The 26,125-nt window shown below is 61.0% G+C and overlaps 3 protein-coding genes across 5 annotated transcripts; 2 read left to right on the top strand and 1 right to left on the bottom strand.

The window, feature by feature from the left end:
- Positions 1-4,189: 4,189 nt before the first annotated feature.
- On the top strand, positions 4,190-5,053 carry JDV02_007052 (uncharacterized protein; the record flags this gene model as incomplete). Its single annotated transcript, XM_047988506.1, has 2 exons — positions 4,190-4,595; positions 4,800-5,053. 2 exons carry the CDS (start codon positions 4,190-4,192, stop codon positions 5,051-5,053), a joined length of 660 nt encoding a protein of 219 aa, XP_047844502.1.
- A 1,153-nt stretch (positions 5,054-6,206) lies between these two features.
- Positions 6,207-10,334, top strand: JDV02_007051 (uncharacterized protein). Its single transcript, XM_047988505.1, has 2 exons — positions 6,207-8,438; positions 8,528-10,334. The coding sequence occupies exons 1-2, from the start codon at positions 6,740-6,742 to the stop codon at positions 9,712-9,714; spliced, it is 2,886 nt and encodes a 961-aa protein (XP_047844501.1). The 5' UTR covers positions 6,207-6,739; the 3' UTR covers positions 9,715-10,334.
- Positions 10,335-10,404: 70 nt separating this feature from the next.
- BEM3 (Rho GTPase activating protein) lies at positions 10,405-18,191 on the bottom strand. Of its 3 annotated transcripts, XM_047988502.1 has the most exons (3): positions 16,304-18,191; positions 15,511-15,738; positions 10,409-15,402 (listed from the first exon to the last, which is right to left on the bottom strand). In XM_047988502.1, the coding sequence occupies exons 1-3, from the start codon at positions 16,753-16,755 to the stop codon at positions 11,223-11,225; spliced, it is 4,860 nt and encodes a 1,619-aa protein (XP_047844498.1). In that variant the 5' UTR covers positions 16,756-18,191; the 3' UTR covers positions 10,409-11,222. The 3 variants fall into 3 exon arrangements, with proteins under 3 accessions (XP_047844499.1, XP_047844500.1, XP_047844498.1); XM_047988503.1 differs by having other exon boundaries at positions 10,405-15,402; positions 15,511-18,191; XM_047988504.1 differs by having other exon boundaries at positions 10,405-15,738.
- Between the last annotated feature and the right edge of the window lie 7,934 nt (positions 18,192-26,125).

Below are 26,125 nucleotides of genomic sequence, written 5' to 3'. Positions count from 1 at the left end.
CAAACCTTGGTTGCTTGCTTGCTAGGTTGAATACTTGAGTCCATGCCGATCATGCGCACAGCATCGAGCGACATCGACAGGCCGGTTGGGAGCCCGCGAGCCGTCTGGTTTCCGCATCGGCATCATCTTGCATCACAGGCCGATGGCTATGTGCAGTCGGGGGGTTGTGCATTGGAATGGCATGGAATGGTGAGGGTCGCTGGGTGGCGGGGAAAGCAGATCTACATGCAACGCCGCCCCTGCTCCATCCCTCCCCAGATCAAGAAGTCAAGCCCCCTAGGCATGGTCTTTGCGCGCCGCAGTCTCCATCATAATGATGATGATGATGACGACGACGACGAGGATTGGAGGGCCGGAGCAGTTTCAAATACCCAAGGTACCTTATGCTGGCAAGCTGGCCGGTTGTTGGCCACAGCCATGTTACGTACCTGCGTGCTTCCTACCTCTTCGTACCGAGACGACAGAAAGATCGATCAGTGATTGCTCCTTGCCCCCAAGCCTTCTTTCCTCTTCAGTGGGGTCCAAATCCCCCCTCTCTCTCCCTCCACCGTCCGTCCCTGTGCAATTGGCACTGCGTATCCTCCTGGGGTGTCTCGGCAACTGGGAAGCCTTTGGGGAGGTTGTCTCTCGAGACGGAGAGGCGAGACCGACTCTTGCATCATCCCAGTCTTTCACAACAGCACGCACAAACATGCCACCACCACGTCTTCAACAGCGAGTGTCCCCCGGGATTGATAAGTAATCTGCCGGGCGACCCATCGGCAACGGCACGGTGACTACTGCACAGCATCCTCACCGTCGCCGTCGCCAACTCCCCGCCAGGTCCGCAGACTGGCACGATGCATGGCGGCCAGGCAGTGGATTGGAACTGGAAGACACCTCAACACCACCACCACCACCACCACCATCCGCGTCCACTAGTTACCAAAGCTTACCGTCAAGGATGTTACCCCGCAAAGAGCTGTCACTGGGGCGCACGTCCCCGCCAGACCCAGATCAGCTAGCCTAATAATAAAGCACCTTTTCCAAACTCTGTCCAGGGGGCGTCGTCCTCGTCAGGACCCCTCACCAGCGGTTCCTCGACCCTCACCTCGACCGTATCCCGTTGGGGGAGGGTGCAGGCAGGCAGGCTGCCGTCTGGCTCTGAACCCATCGTCGGCCATGGGCCAACCGACATGCCCTGTATCGAGGTGCCACACCTCGCCTCGCCTCGCCGTGTCTCGCCCCTCGACCACCGGAAGAGAGAGCCGTGCCCTGTACTGGTTCGAACCTCGTCCCTGGTCCCCCCATTGGCGCTGTCACGCTCGGCGAGATGGAGGGCCAGAGGGTTACAGATGGCGTCCGCGGCACAACATGTAGGGTCCCCCTGCCGTGCGACCCAGAGAGGCCCCCTCTGGCTGTACGCTGGACAAACCAGCAACGCAGCAGCGCCCTGTGGCTGGCCCGACGGAGAGTCCCATGCGCACAGGCTCGGCCGCGGCTCCTTGGCCAGCCATGGCGTCTCCAGGTGCGGAGTGCAGGGCTGCATGTATGTAGGTATGTGTTGTGCTGTTCTTCACGCACACCACGCATGGCAATTACCGAATGCCATCTGGTAACGTGACCAACGTCAACGCCATCTCGACAGATCTCTGGGCATGCTCCCGACCCGCTGCCATTCCCTGGGCTCGTTGCCCAGATGGCGGGGGCGGAAGGCTCATCCAGGGCCGCGTGTTGGCCGCCAACGGCGGGGCCATGGAGCGCAGCCGTATACTGTACGCTTCCCTGTCGTCATTGCCCCTCTTCTGGCCTGGTCTGGTCTGTCTGACCTGACGTTATCTGGCGGCGCTCACAGGCTAGGGTCTCTGCCATCGTTGCTTGCTCTGGACAAGCCGGGCATCCAGGACGGTTGGACGGTTGTCACGGACGGGACAGGGCGAGACAGGGCGAGACAAGACAAGACACGACAAAACAAGACTCTGTGGCGCGGAAGGGGAAACAGAACAGGGGACCAGGGCCGAAAGCAGCAGCAAGCAGCAGTCGCTGATGACCTCAACGCAGGTCCGACATGATTGATGAGTCCAACCGTCCAGCCAGCCTAATAACCAACAACCGTGTGCCCCACAGAATCAAGGAGACGCCACGCATTCCCAATCTCTCAACCAGCCAGCAGATCGGCCCAGCACGACGTCGTCTGCCCGCCCACCCCAGTAAACCCCACCGATCGCGGACGCCCCCAGGTAGCCCCGACGTCAGTGGTTCTCATCACCCTGCTCCATCGCTGTTGGTGAGCAAGGTCAGGGAGGCGAGGGGAAGCTCGCTCGGTGAGCATCGAGCTCTCTCACGGCCCCGGTTTTGGATCCCCGTGGTTTGCCAAGCTTTCAGCATGAAGCATCTTGGCCTAGATTAGATGGCATCCCTTACCTTGGATACTGGGACGACGACTGGTCCGTCTCTCATGGTGAGCTGTCTATCATATCCTTATCCTACCGGCGTGTACTTGATTCATTTTCGGTCGACATTGTCGTCATTGCTGTCGAAGCCGCCCGGGCCAGATGGGCGGCTCAGAGCAGTGGAGGAACCTACTGCTCTGGTGCAGTACCTGAGGAGCCGCTGGGCGCGACTCAGTTGCACCCGAATCCCCGTGCACGCATGTTCCTGCGCGCCCCAATGCATCCCTTCCATGGACCGGCGTCTGCATCCCCCCCTCAATGCTGCTGCACCACTCGGCTCGCAATAATATTAGAATCCCGGGCTTCGCTGGCGTCCGCTCCGGTTCGTCTCCTCCTGCTCATCCTCCACAGCCGGCCCCGCTGCTCTGGTCCATCAATCATCATTCATCGCTGACCCGACATTCACGGACGTCGCTGCGCCAGGCTCTCTCACTCGCCCCGTCCTTCCTTCACACCATAATCCGCATCCACCACACGCATCCATCCATCCATCCATCCGCGAGCACATTCGCACACGCAGCACGCAGCACACCTCTTTTTCGGACGTCGGCCTTGCTCCTCTTTCATTCTGCTTCCCCTCCTTTCCATCCCACGCTTGTTGTCAAACTCTCCATCTCTCCCACTCCCTCCCTCGCCGCTCTCGCGCACGCGCGGGCAACGCTGCATGCACACGCAGCGACCTTAGTCTGTCCTCCATACTTGCGACCGAAACCTGACCTTTGCAACACTGCGTACGAGAGGGCCGTATTCCAGGGCTCTTTTGGCCAGCGACGAGACGGACTGGCCGTCTTGGTGGCCTGCATAATCAATCAACGCCCGCCACGAGCACCATCAGCGCAAAAGTGGCAGTCTAGCACCACCAGCACCACCACCACTACCACCGTGCGCGCCATCACTGCAATAACGCCCAAGCGAACCCTCAAGGCCGCTCCCATTCCATATTGCTGTTCGACGCGCTGAACCGACTGGGAGCACACCCCGGGGTTATTCGTCGCCAGCGCCGAGTACCTACTGCTTGCTGCCCTCCGCAGGACTGCTGTGAACCGTCTGCGAGCACCTTCCTCGCTTTTGCCTTTGTTAGCTACTGCCTATTACCCACTTCCTTCCCTCGTACCTACCTACACCCACTGTACCCTTGCTACCCTTGCCCGCCTCCACCCGTCCCACAACTGATCGCTCCTTCCTCCACACTCTCGCCCGCCCGCCCGCTCCTGCTGCCGCCCGCCTGGGGCCCCTGCGCGCCTGCCACCTGCACCTCCGCTCCATTGACTGCCACCTGCCGACCGCCTTCCTCCACTGCCTGCGCGCCCCTCCTCCACTGCCATCTGCCGTCGGTGGGACCTGCCGTGCTATATATCCCACGTGCAGCACCTCGGCCGCTCCGCTTCTCCTCTGTCGAACCATCCTCGTCCCATCGCCACAAGCATCACCCGACTTTTCTCTTTTCTCTTTCTTTCCTTCCAGCCACCTCCTCACGACGAAACGAAACCCCCGGAACACAACGTCTGCCGCAGCCCAGACCGACTTTCTCCGATCCTCACTCGTGCACACTCAGTCCTTCCTTTTTCCGGCCCTCCCGCGGCGCAGCTTAAAGACATCCGTCCACCCGGCCTACCCCAGGAATCACGAGCTACGCAACTCTTCAATCATTACCTCGCGGCCCTACTACACGACGCACGGCATAACACTGCTGCCCCTTATTTCAAGGCACGGTAGACGCGCCACCGAATACTCTGCAAACACGCACACACAGTGCCATGTCCTCTGAGAGCTCTCCCAACGGCCCTGGCGGGGGTGGCCCTCCTCCCCACCGTCGCAGCTCCATTACCCAGGCCGCCCTCTCCAACCTCTTCCAACGGGGCCCCTCCAACGGCTCCAACGGCTCCTCCTTCTCCGCCGGCGGATCCCTCAATGATCCCCAGAGGCGGCGGCTCTCTGTCACAACCATCGGCCTCTCAGGCACCTCGCCCACCAACACGTCTGCCTTCATGCGCAGGGGCAGCATGTCCACCAACTCCGACTCCATCGACGAGAGCGCGATTGAGGAAGAGGACGTGCCCGGCGGTGGTGCCAGGACGGCCCCCAACACGCCCTTCGTTCGTCGCATGAGCTTCGGTCAGCCGGCCATGAGGGGATACCGACCAGGCGGCAGTCCTGGCAATGGTAATAACCCAACCTCTCCCCCGTCCTCGCTCGGCCGCTCTGCCAGCGGGCACAGGCCATCGCAGGGGCAGGGCTCCTCCGTCGCCGCCGCCCTCTCCGCGGCCGGACGACGGGCCAGCACTGCCATGCCGCCTGCTGCCGCGCCACAGGCAAGCAGCACCAAGCATCCAAGAGTCTCTTCTGACAATGTCCCTTCTCGCGCAGACCAGCAGGGCTTCAACTGGTCCGAACAGCTTAGGTCTCGTGCCGAGAGCTCCGTCACCGGTGCTCGTCCCTCCTTCTCACTCGCCTCTTCCCCTCCAAGAGGCTTCTCAACCCACGACCGCGCCAAGTCTGTCTCGGACATGCCAATGCCCCAGCCACCTGCCCAGGCGGCGGCCGTCAAGCCGAAGCAGGAACCCCGAAAGCCGGACGCCTTCCAGGAGCGGATACTCAAGGGTGATTTTTACATGGACTAAGCACCCCAGGAGTCAGCTGGGCCGTTTGATCCCGAGCGGCCTCTTGTCGCATGGTTGGGTGATCCGTGACTGGACCCGACGACTCCATGGGCACCTAAAGAGGTGCCAAAGAGGACCACTCATTGTTCGCCCGCCGACGGACACATCGGTCGCTTAACGAAGTTGTACAGCGTTTCCCCCCCTTCACATTGGCTTCCGGTACTCGCGCAATCAGATGGATTGCCGCGATGGCTCCTAAAAACCCCTTCGCCTTGATAACTCTTTCACACAAGTGAATTTAACTCCTTCGTGAGCGCTTGGGACAGCACAATCAAAAAATGGGACCATGGACACTTTTTTTCAAGGAATTTTCAACGACAAATTGCGATGAATGTTCGGTTCGAGGCAAGCGATGACAAGACAGCCAATTTGGAGGCTGAGGCGCACAAGGCTCTTGCTCATGTACTATGTAGCTGCCGGTCTGATGGTTTTGAACGCCGCGAAAAGGACGGACGGAAAGGGGCGACACGGAATTCTGCACAGACGTGTAGCGGGCAGAGGAAGACTGACTCGTCGCGGACGTGTGCAATGTACTCGACACTGGTGTTGGCACTTGCTTTGTGATGGCGGCCCAGGGGCGGACACGATGCAATGGAGAGGCCAGGGCCTTTACCGGTCGTTATGAATGGGCCCGGGCTGCATGGGCGCACGTGTATCTGAAGCATAGGCAACGCAAGTGATTCGGATGTTCCAGGGCTACTGCTCTTCGGTGACGGTACCATTGCGAGTGAAAGGTCGTGAGATCCGTACACTATAGTAGTATTCGATGGCGCTTCGGCTCGTGTGAGTGCTCTTACCCGGCCTCTCGGTAGACGCATGTGAAGACAATCGCCTATACGAAGTACAAAGGCCGTGGCAAATCAATTGAAAATTACTATTGGTAAGACTTGACTTTTCTATTTGCGAAGGAGCTACCCCGATGTAACATGCAGGCCGCACGTCGAAGCACTCCGCATTAACTTGGCCCGAATGTGAGCAGCGAGAGGCGGGCGGCTCAGCAACGCACCACGACGAAGCCTGGCAACGGGACAGCAGCGTCACCACACCACACCACACCAGATATCCCCCTCCTTTTCGCGGAATGAGCGCCATGAGATTTTGTCTCCCGCTCCTACTTTTCACATGATCGAATTCAACGAATCGGTAGACGGGGATGAAAAAGAGCAAGTATCGGCAGCGATTTGTCACGAACAAGTGCCGAGGTCGGCTTACTTAAGCGTCTTCCTCTGTTTTGACTTCAAGTGACGAAGCTTGCTCCGGCTGTCGCTACGAGCTCACGACCCTCACCACCATCTCCACCACTACCGAACCCACCGAGCTCAGCGCAGCGGCCCGACTGCAGACGTGCTCGACAGAGTGTCTTTCCGCGCGTGCGTGTGTCCACCCGTCCGTCTCTCTTCCCGTCCCCCCGCGAAAAGAAGAGGGCGAGCTCCCTCCCAGGGCCTGTGCGTGCTCCGACGAAAGACCAGCCCGCGATCCGGCCCGCCCGAGGGAGGGGGCGGGGACGCCGATGAGACACGGCCGCGCGCGCGCGGTGCGCCCAAGGGACCTAAATCCACGCCTCCGCAGAGACCGCGCCCACGCCGGCGACGACGGGCGACTGCAGAGATCGCGACGTAGGGTGGGCAATTGACGTCGCTTGGTGACATGGCGGCGGACGCGCAGAGGGACCCGTCGGTGGCGTCACAGGGGGCAGAGTCTGAGGACAGCAGCGGCGCTGAGAGCGCGGCGACGACGACGACCCGAGGCACGCCCGACGAAGACAACGATCACGACCAACAACGACCGCCGCCGGCTCTGCCGCAGCAGCAGCAGCAGCAGCAGCAGCAACAACAACAACAATCGCAGCAACCACATCAACCACCACCCCAGCAGCAGCAGCATGGCGATGGCGCCGCCGAAGAGGCCAAAAAGGCGCGCGCCTGCGAGGCCTGCCGCGGCCTCAAGGTCCGGTGCGAGCCCGACCCGGGCAATGAAGATGGGCCGTGCAAGCGCTGCCGCAAGGCCGGCCGAAGCTGCATCGTCACGGCCCCGACGCGCAAGCGGCAGAAGAAGACGGACAGCCGGGTGTCGGAGCTCGAGAAGAAGATTGACGCCCTGACGGCGAGCCTGCAGGCGCGCGCCGCCGGGGGCGCCGTGGCGGCGGCCGTAGGGCCAGGATCCTTGGGCGCCGTGGGCTCGCAGGCGCAGGCGCAGCCTTCAACGACACCAGCGCCCGAAAGAGACAGATCCGCCGGCGATGCGCTCACCACGATATGGGGCAACGGAGCCGCTGGCGGGCTGGCGCGGAGCTGGTCCACCGACTCGCAGCCGCAAGCGCAACCGCCGGGGCAACAGCAACAATCGCGATATCACCCACACCGGCCCTCCGTTTTCGACGAGCCCTTGGTCACAGCAGGCCAGAAGCGGAAGGCATCGTCCCCCTCCGACCATCGCGAGGGCTCCAGCGATGACACGGCCAGCGCCAATGCCGGGAGTGGGAGCGTGAGCGGGAGCGGTACCGGCGCTTGGGCGTCCCTCGCGCCGCGGTCCACAGAAGGCGACATCGTCGACCGTGGCCTGATGTCCATGGAAAAGGCAGCCGAGCTCTTTTCGCGCTACAAGGAGTCGATGCTTCGCCACATGCCAGCCGTCGTGTTCCCACCGCGCATGTCCGTCACGGAGCTGCGCCGCACGAAACCATATCTCTTCCTCGCCGTCATGGCGGCGGCCGCGTCCGAGATGCACGGGCTGCAGCGCGTGCTGCACAAGGAGCTGATGCTTCTCTTTGCCCACAAGATCATCGTTGCCGGCGAGAAGAACCTCGAGCTAATCCAGGCCCTGCACGTTGCCGTCATATGGTACTGGCCGCCCGAGCACTTCGAGGAGCTCAAGTTCTACCAGCTCGTCCACATGGCCGCCGTCATGGCCCTCGACATCGGCCTCGGCAAGAAGGCGCCGCCACGACGGAGCATCCCGCCCTTCAGCTGGCGCGAGAACCAGTTCCGCCGCCAGCCCCAGCCCGACCCGACGAGCATCGAGTGCCGCCGCACCTGGCTCGCCTGTCACTACCTCGCCGCCAACACCTCCATCGCCCTACATCGCCCAAACCTCGTCCGCTGGACGCCCTTCATGACCGAGTGCGTCGAGGTGCTGGAGACGTCGCCCGACGCCGCGCCCACCGATAAGTACTTCTGTCACCTCGTCTGGTCGCACCGCAAGGGCGAGGAAATCGGCATCCAGTTCTCCATGGACGAGCCGGCCACCACCGTCAACATCCTCGATGCGAGGACCCAGTATGCGTTGCGCGTTCTGGAACGTGACTTGGACAGGTACCGCGATAGCGTGCCGAAAGAGATGATGCAGCGTGAGTTCCCCCTGGCCCCCTCCTCGTCTTTTGCCGCATACGTATTCGTCCCCGGCTGACAGACACGCCTCTGTTCTCACCGCTCGCAGCGACGCTCAAAATCAGCTTCAATCTGCTCAGCCTCTACATGCATGAGCTTGTTCTCCACAGCCCGACCCCGCCAGATGGCTTCCGCCCGCCCTTCAACACCGAGGTCATCAAGGACGGCCTGCTAGACTCGGAGTCGCTCTCGGCGGCCCACATCAACGCCCTCTCAGCGTGCCTGGCCGCGGTCGACGGCATCTTCGGCACCTTCCTAGCCATGGACGTGCTCAACATCCGCTGCCTGCCCGTCTTCACCTTTGTGCGTGTCGCCTACGCCATCGTCATCCTCATGAAGATGTACTTTTCCGCCTCGAACCCGCAGTCGGAGCTAGGCAAGGTCATCAACAAGGACAACATGCGCGTCGAATTCTACCTCGACGCTCTGCTCGAAAAGTTCCGCACCACCGCCGCAGACGACAAGTGCCGCCCCGCCGCAAAGTTCCTCATCGTCCTCGCCATGCTCCGGAGCTGGTTCCTCAAGCAAGGCAAGGCCGAGGGTTCAGGATCGGGCACGGCGGCCGCCGGAGCCAGCACCGCCACCCCTGCTTTAAGTAGCTGGACTGCCGGTGGTGGTGCCGGCGACGGGCCCGGTTCATCGACGAGGACGAGCCTCACGCCCCCCGAGGCGCCACTCATCCCGCCGCCGAGGCACGACGTGAACACGCCGCTCCAGGTCCTCTCCGAGGTCGCCATGGGCCGCGAAGCCAACAACGCCAGCGGCGGCCCGTCCCGCACGGGCATGATGAACCACCTCCCCAACATGCGCCAGACTCCACAGCCTCTCTTCCACGACACCGTTCCCGGCGTCGGGACGCCGACCATTGCCAACGCCGGCGCCGACCAGCACTCCACCGAGCCGACCGACTCGACCGCCTCCTCATCCATGGGGCCGGTCGCTGGGGCACCTCAGCAGCACCAGCAGCCGCCGCTGTCATATCCACCGCCGTGGATGGGCCAGCACCAACATCATCCGCAGCAGCACCAGCAGCAGGGGGGCCCGACACCCCTCCCGGGCCCGGATATGATGGACCTCAGTGCCGGCCTGCCTCCCGGCGTCGACCTCGAGAGCCTGGGCCTCAACATGGATGCCCAGGATATGCTCTTCGAAGGGGAGGCCGCCAGGATCTTTAATGAGCCGTGGGTCAATGATGCCTTCCAGGGCCTGCCCGATCCCAACTTTTTCCAGTTTTGACCCCGCGCTGGCGTCGTGAACCCGGTTTCTACCTTGACACTTCTCCCTCTTCTCCTCTCCCTCTCTCTCTCCGGGGACTCTACCGAGAGGACGCGACATCCCGTCCCTCATTAGGGGCCCCCTCTCCTCCCACGCACGCACGCACGCACGCACGCACGCCATTGCGACTGGTGTTACGAGGGGAATCAATCATCATCGGCGTTTGTTTTTGATATTACCGGCGGCGCGAGGGCTGCCTGGCAGGCTGCCTGGCTGGGTAACGGGGGCTGACTGACTGACTGACTGACTGACTGACTAGAGAGGCGCGCGGGTTTCAGCGTTTTGGACTTGGGGGCTTTCTTGTTTCTGTCTCTCTCTCCTTCTTCTTCCTGTACAATACATCTATGCGCGCACATGCAAGCCGCCTTTCTCTGGGGTTTTTGTTGTTGCTGCCGCCTGTCACATGTACCTACCTACCCAACGAATGATACCACTAGGAAATCCCATCTACGCACGCCTCGAGAAGCCCAGCCAGCTCCTTTGAACCAACGTCATGGCATGTCTCGTGAGGGCCGGGGTGGGTAGTCGTGCAGCCACAGCAGCGTCTCAAATCACCACTACGTAGCACCACGACAACAAGCAATGTCTACTAGTGTCATCCCCCTACGCCATTAGGGGGATGAGGTCACAAGGGCAAGAGAAAAGAAAAAGTCTCATCTACCAACCCATTGGGGCTGTCCGTCTTTCAATTCCCCGTGTTCGTTATAGTAGAGAAGGAGCAACAATGTCAGGTTAGCAGCCAGCCAGCCGGTCAAGCGCCGCCGCACCCGAAACCTCGCTCACGCATTAAATAAACGAATCTCACAACGCCTCGCTTTATCTGTCTCTCTGTCTGAGATCTCTTGGCCTGCGTCCCTCTCTGTCCCTGTGCGAAAGTAAGTGCTAGCAACCTAGCGCTCTGCCCCAGATCCATTCCCCGAGACCACACGTCATCGAAACCATCCGACCTTGGTTACCCCGTACCAAACGGCGGCATGAAGCGAGAGAACGCAAAGAAGGAGGAGAAGGCAACAAGAAAAACAAAAACGACGCAAGACCAACTTGGGTATTACCAACTTGTGGCCGCCGAGACGAGCCTGGTATACAGATTCGCAAAAGCGTCTCCAAACTTTCCCGTTCCCGTGCTGTCAGCAGCATCTCGCAAGGGTGCATGTGTGCCTGGCTATCCGTAATGATGTCCGAGCAATCCGGAGCGAGCCATGAGCGACAAACGCCAGATCCAAGCAAGGTCGTTATCCAACGACCCAAACAAAACCAAATCAGTCATCTCTGGGCTGCTCGCCCTCCCCAGGAGCGCCGGATGCCCGCCGTAATTTAGTCGTGTAGTGTGTCGCAGACGTGGAGGAATAGAAAGAAAGGAAATGCAGCAGAAACAGTGGTATCATCGCTTCTTTCCCGAACCAACGGGTATGTCGTGTCGTTAAAAAAAGCAGAAAAGCCGAAACGGAGTGCTCCGTGTACTCTATGCTTTAAAACCGTGCTTCTTCGCGAAGTCGGCTCTTGGATCCATGATGTTGGAGGCCGCTTAGGCCGCCCATGTAGACCAAGCTCTCCCGTCGCTTCGCGTTCGTGTTCGCGTTTTGGGGCTGCTCCTGAGCCTGCGAGCTGCCTGGCCCTTGCTCGTCGTTGACGCTGGGGTATATGGGCCGGTCGTATCCCGGAGCGGCGCGCGGCGCGGGATGGAAGCCCGACGCTTCAGAGCCCGCGGGGACGCCGTATACGCTCTCGTACGCGGGCCGCGAGGACACGCTGGACGTCGTGTTGTACTGAATGCTGTGACCCAGGTCGTACTGCGAGCGGGCGGTCCCCAGAGGCGGCGTCGGCGAGCCCCTGGCGGTCTGCAAATTCTGCAGTAGCGGCGGCGTCGGCGTCTGCCTGGCGTGGTCCCTCATCGAGTCCATGCGCGGCTGGCGGTGCGGCGAGGCGCTGCCCGACGTAGATGGTCGTGCCGGCGGGTCAAGGCGCGGCGGGCCGTCGACTCGCCCATGTTGTGAGTCGGACTCGGGCATCGGAGAGGGCAGCTCGTAGTGCTCCGGGTCAACGCCGAAGATGGCCTCGTAGTTCTGCAGGAACATGGCGAAGACCGGTGCGGGTATGTTCAGCGTGGGCGAAAACACAATGCCCACGTTGCGCACATTCATCTTGTTCATGTCCGCATTGTTGATGATCTTGATGAGGAATGAAATCAGGTATTTGAGCAGGGTCGCGTTAGCTTGCGGCAACCTTCGCGCAAGCTCGGCCAGCGTCGTAATCTTTTCCTTGCGGTCTGTGATCTCGGTGGTTGCCAGGAAGTCGAGGTGGAGGTCTCTCGTCAGAATAGTGGTGGGCAGCTCGCGGAGATAGAGCTTGAGCAGCGAGGCCACGGCGTGGATGTCATGGTAGTGCTCGTCCGTCACCAGGTTGATGTCGCCTTCGTTGTTGAACCGCTCCCGGAGTTGCTTGATGACCACGTTGGAGCCGCTGAGGCGGAAAATGCCCTCTTCAAGGATGGCGTCCTTGTGGTCCAGGTACTGGATGCAGCGGAACACGACAGAGGGGAGCGGCACGTTGACGTCCACCGGCGGGTTGTATCGGACCGCCTCAGCCAGCGGCGCCCCGAAGACTTGACGGACAGGTCCGTGGTACGATGCCTGCGGTGGCGTCGCCGCCGAGCCGGCCTCGCTGCCGCCAAACAGGGAGTCCTGGCCGTCCGACGATGACCGGGTCTTGGGGCCAAAACCAAAGAAGCTTCGCTTCCTAGCCTTCTTCTCGTCGTTGGTCGGGATCGACAGACCCTGCTTGTTGCCCCATGCCGCCGAGTCGGAGATGACCTGCGGGTCTTTGGGCGCCGAGATGATCTTGTTCGACTGGGAGCTCATCGTCTCTCCAGCGAGGTTGTGCGAGCTGTAGTGCTCGGGGAGCCCCATCGCTGACCTGGGCCCTCCCGGCACGCCCTGAGGCGTCTCCCCAGCGTGCGTGGTGTCGTACCGGACGCCAATCAACGTATCCGATTCCGCGGGCTGATGGTTGGGCCGGCCTTGGTTGTTCTTCTTTGCCTTGGCCCCATTTGAGTGTTCGTGTCCGGACCCCTGGCGGTCATGCGCGTTGGAGGCGCCCTTGGAGCTCTTCGCGTCGGGGTCGTCGGGGTCTCGGTAGTCGATCCACTGCAGCAGGACGTCTACCCATGAGTCACGCTCCTTGTCGCTCTCTGCGCACAGCACATGCTTAACGTGGCTGTGCGAGTCCTTCTTCTTCGGCTCTAGGATCAGGAAGGCATGGCGGTACTGGTTGTCGAGTTCCTCGCCGTTTGAAAGCCGCGACGGCGACTGCACCTCGTTGCTGGCTTGGGACTGCTTCCCGATCTGGGCATTCTGCAGTTTGATGGTGCCCAGGTGAGCTCCGCCCGGCGTCTCATAGTATTTGAGGTGAGGCCCCTCGATGATGAAGAACCTGGCTTTCCACCCGCCGAAATTCTTTCCCTTCTTGGTCAGGTAGCCGCTCCGGATCGGGCGGCCGTCGGTACCAATCTTGAAGCTGCCAGTCTCTGGGCTGCTTCTGAGCGCCGATCCCGTCTCATCCGCGTTAGGCGGTAGGGTGTTGCTGGACAGGTACTTGCACAGCTCCACTGCCGTCGTTGCGTCCAGCGGCGTGTCAAGCAGCTCGTCTAGATACTGCTCTAGCGCCACTCGTCGTGCGTCCAATTTTGCCGGGGCGTGGCCGCTGAACAGTGACCGGTCTGGCGTCTTGGCCGTGACGGCTGGACACTGCTTCAGTCGCTGGTCCAGCTTGCTCAGAGACGCGATGTCCTTCTCGACACGCCAGAGCTCTCCACCGTCCGCCCGAGAGGCGATGGCGAGAGTGAACACCGGGTCCTCTTCTAGTTGCGTAAGGGACATCAGGCTTGCGCGCGACGGCTTCATGCGAGATGACGCGACCTTGACCTGGATCGAGGGCAGCGCGTTCGGCGGCAATAAGAGATCGGGGAACTCGTCTGTAACCAATCCGCGAAAGATCTTGGTACGCTCGGCCGTGGCCGACCGTCCCTTGCCCGAAACGCCAGCGTCTGTCGCATCGTCCGCGCGCGAGCCCGCGTTGGTGGCTTGAGCGGACGGCGAGCCCCCTGACATGGCCGGAGACACGAGGGGCGTGTTGGGCGGCAATGGAATCGCCTGACGGGGAGGTCTGGGTGACATTGGGGGGCCCAAAGTCGCCGAGTTTCCGGATCTAGGTGACAGCGAAGCCGCTGACGCCGCCGTCTTTGGGGCGTTGCCAAACGGCCTCGGGCTGACCGGGAGACCGGGGCTTCGGAGAGGGGGTGCTAGCTCAGCGTTGTGGTCAACGTGAAGCATCGCGTCTAGGGAGGGAGGGACGTCGCCATGTGCCTGGCCAAGGAGAGCGGCGGCGGCTTTGGGATCAGGCGCACTGCTCGTCTCCGCAGACAGCCTGGCCTGGCTAGATTTGCTCTTCTTGGAAGCGCTCCGTTCCTGTTCTTCCCTGAAGGCAATGATTTCCCGTTCGCGGTCATCCTCCTCGCGTGTCCGGCGCCGACCTCGCGGCTCAGGCCCCACGTGTCCAACGTCCAAGATGTCGTCGTAGTCCGAGTCGGAGTCGTCATCCTCAGGTGGCGCCGCGCTCTTGCGAGCTTGCTGACTGAGTTGCAACGGGGCTGGAGGCGCCTTCCGTTGCGGAGCTGGGAACTTGCCAAGGCCCTCGTCAGGCTGGGGCGTCGGCTCCATGATGGTGACGAGCGGGGGGGACAGAGGGGGCTTCGGCGGAGGGACGCTCGGTGGATCGCTCGGGAGGCTGCGCGATGGAGGCAGCGAGACGTTGTAAGGTATCTCGCGAAGAGACTCCTCCTTCCTTTCCTTGCGCTCTTCGTCGGCAGCCCTCTCTTCCGCCTCGTGGTCGAACTTGTCGAGGGCATGCTCCTGTGGCTTGGGCATGATGTGTCTTGGGTCGAGAATCTCGCCCACGGCGGAATGCGGCACCTGCTGCCGATCTGCCGGCGGGGTGATGGGATAGGGCGCCATTGTGATATCAATAGGAGAATTCTTCTGACTGTCCGAGTCGAGGCTCGGCGAGTCGGGCTCGCGGGTTGGCACGTCGACGTCGACGCGCGGGCCAGGCGGGCCACGACGACCTGTCGGCTCCGGCTCCGGCTCCGGCTCCGGATCCCCTCGCGGGCCACCTGCGGCTTTCATCACCGCCGGGTTGGCCATCAGCTCCTTGAGCTTCTTCCTGTATCTCTCCTTGTCCTTGAGGGCAGATTCAAGGTCCTTATTCAGCCCAAGGATCATGGCCCGTTGCTTGTCGACCAACCGCCATAACTGGGAATTTTGCTGTGCCTGCGACTGCTTCTCCTTGAGCAGATGCTCGATGACGGCCTCGGGACTGCCTGCCGTCTTGATGAGGCCCGCGACATCGATTGGCTTTGACGGACTGCCGCTGCCCTTACTCAGCGACAGGGTAGATGAGGCAGTAGAAATGGTGGTGTCGATGGAGGCATTCCGAGGCGTGCCCTTGGGCACCTCGCCCGTGGCCGCCATGACGGGGGCTGCCATGGGCGGCTTAGGCACCCTCGGGGGCGAACGGCCCTGCGAGGGCGTCGGTCTGGAGGCTACGGGGTCGGAGACGCTTCGGGTGTCATTCGTGGTGTTTGCAAAGGTTAACCTGCGAAGCATAGACTGTGAGAAGGCTCGTTTGGACGGGGAAAAGCGTGCTCGGATACGCCAGGGCAGCTAGGGGCAGCAAAGAGCAGCTCGGGCTTGCGAAACGGACCTTGGTATTTCCTCGTCTGGCGTCGACGGGGCGGACGAGTCGCTATAGAAAGCCGTTTGGCCGACAGGTTCCTGTGAAGGCGCCGTTCTCTCAGGCAGGCCCTGTCCAATGGGGGACGGCAGGCCCTGGCTGGACGGGGATGTGGGATGTCGAGGACTCGTGCGCGATGGAGACGGCGCCACGTTGCTCGCTGTAGATAATGGGCTTGGGATCGGTGGTCGAGGAGATCTGGAGAGACGGCGCGGCGTGTCAGCCCGAGGCATCAGAAGAGGGAAGGCTAGCAAGTCGAGGTCGCACGACAGTGACATGCGCAGGCACAGACGGCGAGCGAAAGTGAAACCAGGGTCCTCGGCGCTCCGTACAGCACCAGCGACAGCGACAGCGACAGCGACAGGGGGGTGGTAGCGGCGACGACGGTCCAAGGCGTCCCTGCTGGCAGGGCACCTCCACACGGACCACCGGCAGTTTGGCTGGCAGGTCCGCGAGAGGTGAGCAGCGTGGGCGGCGGGAACAGACAATGGGGCCCAGCGACAATTTCCGTGATGAGTATGGACTGGGGGGGGTATTCAAAAGGGCGGGAGGGACCAAGGGCAGCAAGAGGGAGAAGGCAGAGCGCAGGCAGAGGGTTGCGGCGACACAGACAGATGTGATGGCGGCAGGCGCTCGTGAATCACGGTCCATCGGCAGGCCATCCGTCCCGTTCACCCATCCACTCATCAAATCAAAGGACTCATCAAATCAAAGGACCATGGCCAACAAGCACAGGCCGGCGCGGCGTGGGATTGCGACTCACCTTGGCGACGCGGGATGTGGTAACGAGCCCAGAGAAGAGAGCGACGGCACGGCTATGAGGCGGCCGACGGTGGGACTGTCGTCGACGGGTTGGTGAGGGCGAGGTTGAGGGCGAGGGGTCGAGCGCTGCGGAGAGTTGTACGAAAAGGACGAGACGGACGAGGGAGAGGCGGGTTGCGAAGCGGGAGACGAGGAACGGACATGGCCTGCGTCTCCGGCAACGGTGCTTTCGGCAGCGGCAGGACGAGGGTCCGGGATGGCGGCCAAGGACACGGCGGCGGCGGCGGAGGAGGATGAGGAGGATGCGGCGGCGGCGGCCTTGCTATTCTTGTTGTCGAGTAGGAGTGGGTGTTCGTGCAGCACTTGTTGCTGGAAGTCTTGCTGGAACTGCTGATGATGATTAGGAGGGGCCTTGCGCAGGCGCTGGCGGCTCCGGGGGTCGCGCTGCGACATGGTCCCGGTGTGCGCCTCGAATGCGTTATGCGCAGCGGCGGGCGGCAGAGAGGCCTTGGCTGCAGTGCAGTGGGATGCTGGAGGGGGTGGGGCGCCCAGGTCAGGGCTTGCTTGTCTGTCCGTCGCGCGCGGATGGGGGGGCCTGTGCGGCGGCGCGGAGGGCGAGGCTGGCAGCCGGGAAGGTGGTGCAGCTGCAGCGGCCGCGGCGGGCGACAGGGGGGGAAGGCCAGGAGGAGGAGGGATGGAGGGTTCGTTCGGTTCGGTGCAGTTGCCAACGGGTGGGGAGGGGGGTTACCTCGTCTGTCGGCCAAGGTCAAGGTGCACGCGCCGCCGGGCAACAATCGTCTTTTCTTTTCGTCTTCCAAGTCGTCTCGTCGTGGTTCGTGATGATCCCCGTCAGTCGACCTTTTCGTCGTTGTCGTCGCGGACCCTTGGCGCGGGCGAGGAGGAGGAGGCGTCTCGGGATGTCGCGCGTGTGCTTACTGCCAGCGTAGGTGGCCAGCCAGGTATGCGCGAGGACTCCTCAATCGTGTGTTCCGTCGACAGCGACCCTGGATCTGTCTCGATGCCAAATTCCGATGCTGATCCACGTCGCATGTACCTCGTACGTGCGGCGCCGCACAGGGGGGCGGCTGCGATGCGGCACGCGCTGGCCGTGGGTGCAGAGAGATGCGTGCTGCAACAGCCCGACTCACCAGCAGAATGTGGAGAGGGAGCAACGAGGGCGGGCTGCCGCGAATAGAGAGGCCAGGACAGGGTCCCGAGATTGATGAGAGCTTGCTGCGCGCGTGTTGTGTCTCGATTTTCTGCTACGCCGGCGGGGCCCGGGAAACATGAAACCGCTTTCCCTCTGTCTCTGGGGCCGGCTCAATCAATGCTGGGGGGGGAAGGGGGGGGGTGGCGGCAGCAGCAGGCAGTCGGTTGACAATCTGCTACTACTACACGTTGTACGTAGGTAGTTGGTTGGCCGGCGGCGGCTGTGCTGGTGCTGGTTGGCGCAGGCTCACGAGCGGTTTGTGGTGTTTCAATAAAAACGGTCGGCCAGGGGCGTGCGATATCATGCAAGGTCTCCCGCACCCGAGTGCACAGTGAGGGTGCGTTGTGTACGTAGTACGTAGTACCTAGCAGAAACGTCCGGTCCGGCCAAAAAAAAAAAAAAAGAGGTAGGGTACGCAACGCAACGTGCGCGCGCCCCGGACGAGGCGATGCGAACGAGGCTCGAGCTGGCTGCTGACCCGAAATCAGCGGCAGAGCGGCATCGGAGGCATCGGGAACGTCAGTCAGCCAGCGCGGGTCGCGGGCGCGGGGCGGAAGAACAAGGGACGTCGTGGATTGGGGTGAGTTGCAAGTTTACGTGCCCATGCGAAGCAACAAGGCTGTTCCGTCGTCTGTGGGAGAGAAGAAAAAAAAGGTTGACTGGCTGGCTGAGGGAGAAGCGATGCCCGGCCTTCGTCGTCCCCCCTATGATAACTAGTGCCCGGCCAAAAACCCCCGACTGGAAATTGCGGTGCCCGTCGATGTCGTCGCCACAGCGCAACGAAAGCCGAGCCATCCGCCCACGCCAGCCTCCATCCATCCACCTCATGGCCCGACGTAGTACTGCTAGATTACGGCCAGCACCACTGCTGTACCAAGGCAGGTACTACTAACACATGCCTACACGCTACCGCAAGCGCCCGCGCAAGCCGCCGGGGGCAATTGCAGCGCCGGCTGCCACCTAAGGGTTCAGGTTTGGAAGAGCTGCAGCGCTAGTCGTTCCTGTTGCTAGTGAGAACGGCGACCGGGGGTGGGGGGGACGGCGGCGCCAGACACCACGCCGCCGTCATCAGCACAGAGAGAACAGCCGTGGTAGCTCCCGTGAGATGGTCAGTCGCCAATACGTTAGTGGTGGTGGTGGTGATCCATGGTAAGTGCTTCCATCCTACTGCCAGACTCAATGGGCTGGTGGTCTGGGCTACCGGTGCCGGTGTATCAGACGTTGACGGACAAGCACCAGAGGCGGCAAGGCTCAACTGAATGAGCGAAGGGCATCCATTGCAGTGACCTACATCGCCGGCACCACCATGACGTCTCCGCCCCGTGAGGGGTGCGCACTTTGAGGATTGAGGTTCCATCCAGTACTAAGGTACCCACCTCGTAGCTCCCACGGCAGCAACGGTACTGCCGCACATCTTGGTACCTACTGTGCCTAAGGTACCTCTCAAATGCTCCACTGAGGTGCTGGCTCTGGCTCTTCAGGCCACACGCGCAGGCGCTGTGTGGGTGGTAACGCGGCTGCTAGTAGTGGAACCTGGAACCTCCACTCATCAGTCGTCCGGCATGAGAATGAGATGGCCTCCACCACGCATGGAACGCCCTCATCAGGGGACCCTCATCAAAGACGCCTTTCCAGCCATCCAGCAGAGGCTTCGAGAGGCGCCAGTCCACTGTCGATCGAAAACTCGTGCGCCCTCAGGTAGCACCGAGGCGGAAAAGGCTGATGCCCTCATTCCTGTGGCCCCCCCTCCGCTCCCCCTTCCAGGTTCTTCCCTGACTTCTGCCGAAACCTTGTCCTCCCCAAGGTAGACAGATACAGTATACATGACGTGGATCAAGGACGACAGCCGTCGTGGAGGGCATGGGCCAAGCAAGGCGCGGCGACTCCAGCCTTGATTCGTTCCAGATTCCGCCAACAGGACTCAATGCTGCGGCGCGCGGCGGCTGGCTGTTGCTGCTGCTGGTGCTGCTGCTAACACTGGCCAACGTTTTTTTTGGCAGACGCCTGGGCCTCATCAGCTTCTGCTCCTCCTCCTCCACCACCACCGCCACGTTCACGCATCATCATCAGTCCAGCTCCGGCCCGCGCACGAACCAACGCCACACGCCGTCCCGTCAAACCGTCAAATCGTCGAGAGCCTGCCTTGCAGGCCAACCGCCGTCCCAGCCACCCGAACCCTCCCCCCCCCCCTCTCCATGCATCTATGCACCACCACCAAAGGGGGCGCCCTCACGCTCAGGCCCGCCGCTGGCCCTGGATTTTAAATTAGCAGCACCCCAGCAAGGAGGGGGGCCCGATGCATGCAGGTCATGGGGGCCGCTCGTGGAGGGCCGGGAGGGTCTCTGGGCCCTTGAAATCCTGGTCCCCGCGCCTTGCCCAGCCCAGGCTCGCCAGGAACCTGGTGCCGGGCCCCCCCCCCCTCTTTGAGAGTGCCAATCATGACGGCGCCGGGCACCAGGCATTGCCATATCCAGCACAAGCTCCAAACCCAAGACTCAACCTCCTCATGTCTCGCCGACGATTGTCATCTCCAGGAGAAGAAATGGAGGAGGGAGAGCGGTCAGAGACCGATCGGCAGTCGCGCGCGAACCGCGACCCAAATGTTCGTTCCCGACCCCTTGCCCTTTTACTAACGTACTACTCTATCAAGGTTATCCTCATCGCACATACTGTGCATATGCTCTATCGTCTATACAAAGCACGTGTTGACGGCTCGCACTTTGTCGGCGATGGGACGACGACAATAAAAATCGGCAGAGGGGAGCTCGGGTGAAGGCTCGCATTCCCGCGTCTTCCTAAACGTCACGCTGTGGTGACATCCCGGCGCTTCTGCAGGTACTGGGTCGAGTCCGGTCCCTTTGCCGCCCCCTTGCTTCTCTCTGCTTAACGGCGAGGTTAAGCGTGGGGGGATGGCTAAACCGCCCCGGGATCGCTAGGTACGTATTGACGACAACGCACGGCCTTTGAGCCCTCGCTCCTTGATGGTAGATTCTACGCCAAGACGAGAAGTTTCCTTCTCACGCTGTCAAGTGCGAAGCGGTGCTCTGTGCTTGACTCAAACGCAACGCCCCGTCGGGCCACGATGGCCTCACCCGAAGCCATGCAGTGGGCCTGGCCGAGGCACAAACAATTGTAATACTACCTGTAGTATTGATTGCACGTACGAAGTAGTACGTGCTTCTATTCAGGCACAGCACAGCGATTTCTGCATGCCCTTACGCACAGGCCGATCGACGCCAAAAAGTAGGTACGTATCCCTACTCCGTCAGTGTGGGGTCGATACCTCATCTTAATTACTGTACTAAGGGAGCAACTTCTCTTGTCCAACCAGTAAGTACTAACGTATACTGTACTGTACTGTAGTTAACGCGCTTTCGCGGGGTGCTGGCAAACATTCTCCGTCACCTGGGCGCTTCTGCCTACATACATGCGGATCAACCTAGCAGTAGCAGTACTACGCACAAGCAGGACCCATGGCTAGAGGTATTAATCTCACCATCGTCGAGCGCGCGCGCGTGGCGCCAGCGGAAGCGACATGTCGCCTGAGCCAACCCCGAGACCACATGCAAGCCATGCTGCACGAGCAACCGCGTTACTAGACGGCAGTACGTTCGCCGACGGTTTATTAATAACAGGGACCCCAGGCGAATATAAACGCACATGTAAATGTCAATCGACGGGGACAGAGCCAGCTAAGGGTGACAACGTGGTGGTCCGTAGATGGGCAGGGGAGCATCTGCGCCGGAGGCGTCATGGGTCGACCGGACGCTCCATTCCTTCCTTCGTTGACTGAATCAGTCGACGTACACTTTGTACGTCGTACGAATAAACGAACATGGTTACCTGCTCTCGTACCCAAGCAAGGGGGCGCGGTTTTTTTTTTTTTAAAAAAATTTAAAGTCGTTGCTATTCCAAGTTTGCACTCACGTCACGGGAGAGGCCAATATCACAACGTGCCAGCCAGCCCGCACACACCAGGGGCACGCACGCCGTCGACCAGAAGGGAGCCTTGCATTCCGAGCGAGCTCCTCCCCCTCCGTCCCGCTCAATTTCCGTGAAACAAAGCCTCATCGCACGGAAATATCGCCTGTTTCAAAGAAGAATCAAAGGAAGACGGGCTGCTCGACTGCTTGTTTGGGGGGGGTATGGGGGTTTCTCTGTTCGTTACACAGCGCTTGCACCGAAAAACAAATGCAGCCTCAACGGCACGCCAGTTTCTTCTCGTCGAATCGAATCCGAAAGCACTGCGTAAAAACCGGACTCGCGCGAAGGCGCGGCGCAAGCACACGGTGAGAAACTATTAGTGGTCCCGGCGAAACCTTGTCGCCCGTGGCAAATTCGACAACCACCGCAGGCATGCGATCAAGGAACCGAAGCGTCGAGGGTAAAGACGCCGACTACTACTTCGTAATGTACTAACTACCAGGCATATGAGCGTCCGTCCGCTCATCGCGACCAGCTGCACCACGTGCTCAGCCGGGGAACAAACCCCCGCCCTAACACTAAATTAAGTGTTGAGAAGGATACTACTTGCCATGGCTAGCAACTCGGATGAATAACCTTTTTAAGGGAATGAGAAGGAGGGGCGCCTGCTGCTGCTGCTGCAGCCGCCGTGATGCTGACGATGTAGCCGCCGTGATGGAGCCAGTGTGTCGAATCGTGGCAGATCAACTAGTACGTACCAAAAGTCGAACGATAGGGCGGCCCAATCACCAACGCCAGGCCACCCCTCCACGGGACTGGCATTTTCGGCGCGGTGCATATACACATGCGTAGGTCTGTCGGGTGTGTCTGCGGCCCAGAGAATGTTGAACCCCTGATCCTCGTCCAATCTCTCTCCCTCTCTCTCTCTCTCTCTCTCGCTCGCGTCACGGGCACTCCGCTTACACACATACTCACACACGCTCACACACCACACACAGGCGCCCGCACACAACCGGCACTGTCAAGTGGCCCACGAGAGGGGGGAAGGCGGGTTCCAGGGTCAGGCGAGGCTTGCGTATTCCACACCCGGGATCGATCCTGCAGCGCCACGGCACAGAGGTTCGCGGCCAAGGTCCGGCCGGCAGCCGTCAGGCGTCAGCAGATCACCCTGCCTCGTGTTTGTCTCTGCAGCGCTGACACATCGCGGGTGGTGGTGGTCCCCATCCATCCATCGCCGGCGTGGTACAGTACCTACTAAAAGTTATCTATCCTCGAGAGGCGTCGACAACAAAACTTCGACAACGACGGACATGCCTAGGGTTACCCTTGCAAGGCGAAGGACCCAGCGTCGTTGAAACACGCGCGACTGTCCGGCAGCGTTTACTCCCGCAAGGCGCGACAGGGACGCAATGCGTACCATCTATCGTATACACACAGAGTCTGCAAACCCCCCGCGTTTGGAAACCAGGCACATGACCGAACGGACTGAGGATGCCGAAGCCTTGCCTTGCCTGCCCCCGCTCCCGGAAGGGGGGGGGTCCCAAGCATGAACGGGAGGTGCTTCTAGGCCAGTTCTTGACACTGTCTGGTGTGCCCCCCCCCCCCACGCGCCGCCCCTGGGACGAAACACCGCGATCGGGGCGTCGGGCAAGCCTCCTTCGCAAACACGCTCTTGGGACGTCTCGACTATTCTCGACACCGGGGGGGGCCATGATGATGACGACGATGACGACGGGGGGAGAGGGGGCAAGCCCCGCCGCTTATGGAAAGACAAGGGCCCCGTTGCCACCGACCCTCATGCCGCGCCCTCTCCGTCCCGCGGCGGTCGGCGTTTCACGATGCCGCGAATGGATGGCCGGATGGCGGGGGCGCGCGGTAGCCGCAGCCAAAAAAGCGAGGGGGCCGGCAATGCGCCGCGTCTGATGTTGAAATGTCAAAGACGCCGTGAAACGAGACGGACTTGAGGCGAGACGAAAGGAAACAAGGAGGGTGCTGATACGTTGTACAACTACTACGTAGTACGTACTACGGACCGGCCTTGCCCGCCTGCCTGCCTGCTGTCAGCCGGCCCGAAGGCTTCCCCGACGGCGGTGGGGGGGCGGGAGGCCCGCACGGCGGCGCGGCATCCGGCGGAGGAGACCGGAACTCAAGTGGGGCGGCAGGGTGCGCCCGGGCTCGGGAGCATCCGAGTCAAAATGCGTCATGTCTCCTGCGAACGCTTGCTTGCTTCTTTTGCGTTCCTGCCTGCCTGCCGGCCTGCCTGCTTTTCGACCTAGAGCTGCACAGAAAGTCAATGCAAAATCTGCCCTCGATTAAAAAAATTAAAAAAAAGGAAAGGACTGGCCGCAGCGCCCATCACATCTGAGCACACGCTCTCGTCTCCGTCACGACCCTTCTCCTCCTCAAGCGCGCGCGCACACACACACACACCCCCTCTCTCTCTCTCTCTCTCTCACACACACACACACTCAAGTTTTGGGGGTTTGACATGCCGGCATTTGGGCATCCATCCATCCTCTCGGGTCCCCCGGGACGAGGGCGAGAAAGGCCCTCAGCACGGAACGTGCGCTTCCCGACGTCTTTGCCCTCCCGCCCCCACATACTCCTCCTCCTTTCACTGGATGTTCTTTCCTTGTGACCGCCGCCGCTGCTGAGGTTGCCCATGTTTTCCTCCTCTTAACAATTATGCGCCGTGCTCTTGGGCTCTAACCCTTCCCTCCCGACCCACCGGGCGACGGCCCAACGAGCCGAGAGCCATGTCAGGCAAATAAATGGCAGTTTGTTAGTATCAGTCACACTTAAACTACGCAGCACATGGCGGCGGCATGTTCCGTCGACGCCGAAACCCAGCCTCCGATATATTTTTTTTCCCTTCTTCTTCTTCTTCTTCTTCTTCTCTGCCCTTCTCCAGGCTGGTCTTGGCCCTTTCTTGTCCTCTGCTAGTTCGGTTCGGGCACCGACGCGACGTGCCCCACGCCACGAGGCAGCCCGCATCGCCAAGCCGATCGGGCCCTCCGAGACGGTGCGCTGCCCTTTATCTATGCTGTGCGCATGGCGGCACGCGCACATGACGAGGATGACTACTACTACTATTAGTACTACGAAGAAACTTGGTAGTTGTGATGGTGGATGGCACCCTTCCTTCCTCTCGGCTTCCGGTCGACGGAACCCGCGCGCGCCTCTCTCGCCAAACCCATCGCATGGCGTACTACTATATTATACTTCACACGTAGAGTCTATCCCTCGGTTTGTACGTCGTCGTACCTCGTCCCACCCACACGTACGCTGGCGCATCGCACAGAGCCAGCCAGCCCAACATGCATTCTCGTGGTGGACCAGGCCTTGGTGTTGCGCTCGCCCATTACTACCTAGCACTAGCCCCTTCTCTTGCTGCCTGCCCCTCCGCCGGTGCCACTATCTACTACTGTACGTGGCCGCCGTGTGTACTAAGGTAGCATCGTGTGGCCATGCCATGCCATGCCTCGGTGGTCAGCACTTGGGCATCTATGTACGTACGTACTACCAGCTAGTACCAAGTTAGGTACAGTTAGGTAGTCTCCCGCACTGCCCTGTATCCCGTACCTGCCTGCTGCCCGATGACGGGGCCATCTCCGTTGCGTACCTCTTCGTGCAGTAGTAGTAGAAGCTGGGGCGCACTTACTAGTGTCCGTTTCTGTTGTTGCAGTTGCGCAGAAGCCCGAATCGAAGAAGCTTATATTCTCGGGGCGGCCGCTGATCCGGGCCCCCCCCTTCCCGTTGCTTCCCAGCCACCCATCCGTTCGTGCTCTCTCTTCCTAGCCGACCCAATCTCTTCTCTGTTTTCCAACCAAGACGGGTCGTGGCGACATCTCAGATATACAGAAACGGACAGACGACCAACAAACACCACCACCACCACCCCTTGGTGTCTCGCCCCCCTCCTTTCGCGAGTGGTGTCATCCATCCTGCAGCAGACTTGCCTGCACACCTACTACTTACATACGTACGACCAGTCACATCCAGCACCCCGAACCACTTCCTCCGTCTGTTGCATCAACAAATAAGAAGGAGGAATAAAAAATAATAAAGTACGAAACCACCACCACCACCACCACTACCAGCAACGTGGGCCCCAGATTCGCACCAACAACAGCCAAGCCCGCCCCAACCAGGCGCAACACCCACCCCTGTCCTGTCCTATCCATCTCTCCCCGTATCTTGTTTGTTGCTCCGGCAGACAGACAGGCAGACGGGCTGCAACACGCGACATACGTCATCGCACGACGACGCAACGACACCACCACCACCAATAGGCTCACTCTGCGCGCGCACACACACACACACACACATACAACCTGCTGCTGCGCCCCGGGGTGCGTCCGTGACCACCATCCAGACCATATGGGTTCGTATTCTTGACTTTTCTTTCTTCTCTCCCTGCTGATGCTTCTTTTTATCCATCTTTCTTGCAACCCCCCTCTCCCACCTACGCATCGCGCGCCATCTCCTCTCCCCCCCTTCACCTACACGTGGACCTCACTTCACTCTTCTTTCTTCCCTGGGGGTGTTTTGGTTCATCACCCACCAAATCTCATCCAACCACCTCCACACGCGGGAAATCCCCCCATCCCCCGCCCAAGTCTCCGAAGAAACGAATAAAGGAAAAAAAAGAAACAAACACTCACACGTGCGCTCCGTCTCCTCGCGGCC

This window comes from Purpureocillium takamizusanense, chromosome 6, assembly GCF_022605165.1.
Source record: "Purpureocillium takamizusanense chromosome 6, complete sequence".
In the NCBI taxonomy this organism is placed as follows: Eukaryota; Fungi; Ascomycota; class Sordariomycetes; order Hypocreales; family Ophiocordycipitaceae; genus Purpureocillium; species Purpureocillium takamizusanense.
This window is presented reverse-complemented; position numbering and strand designations above follow the sequence as displayed.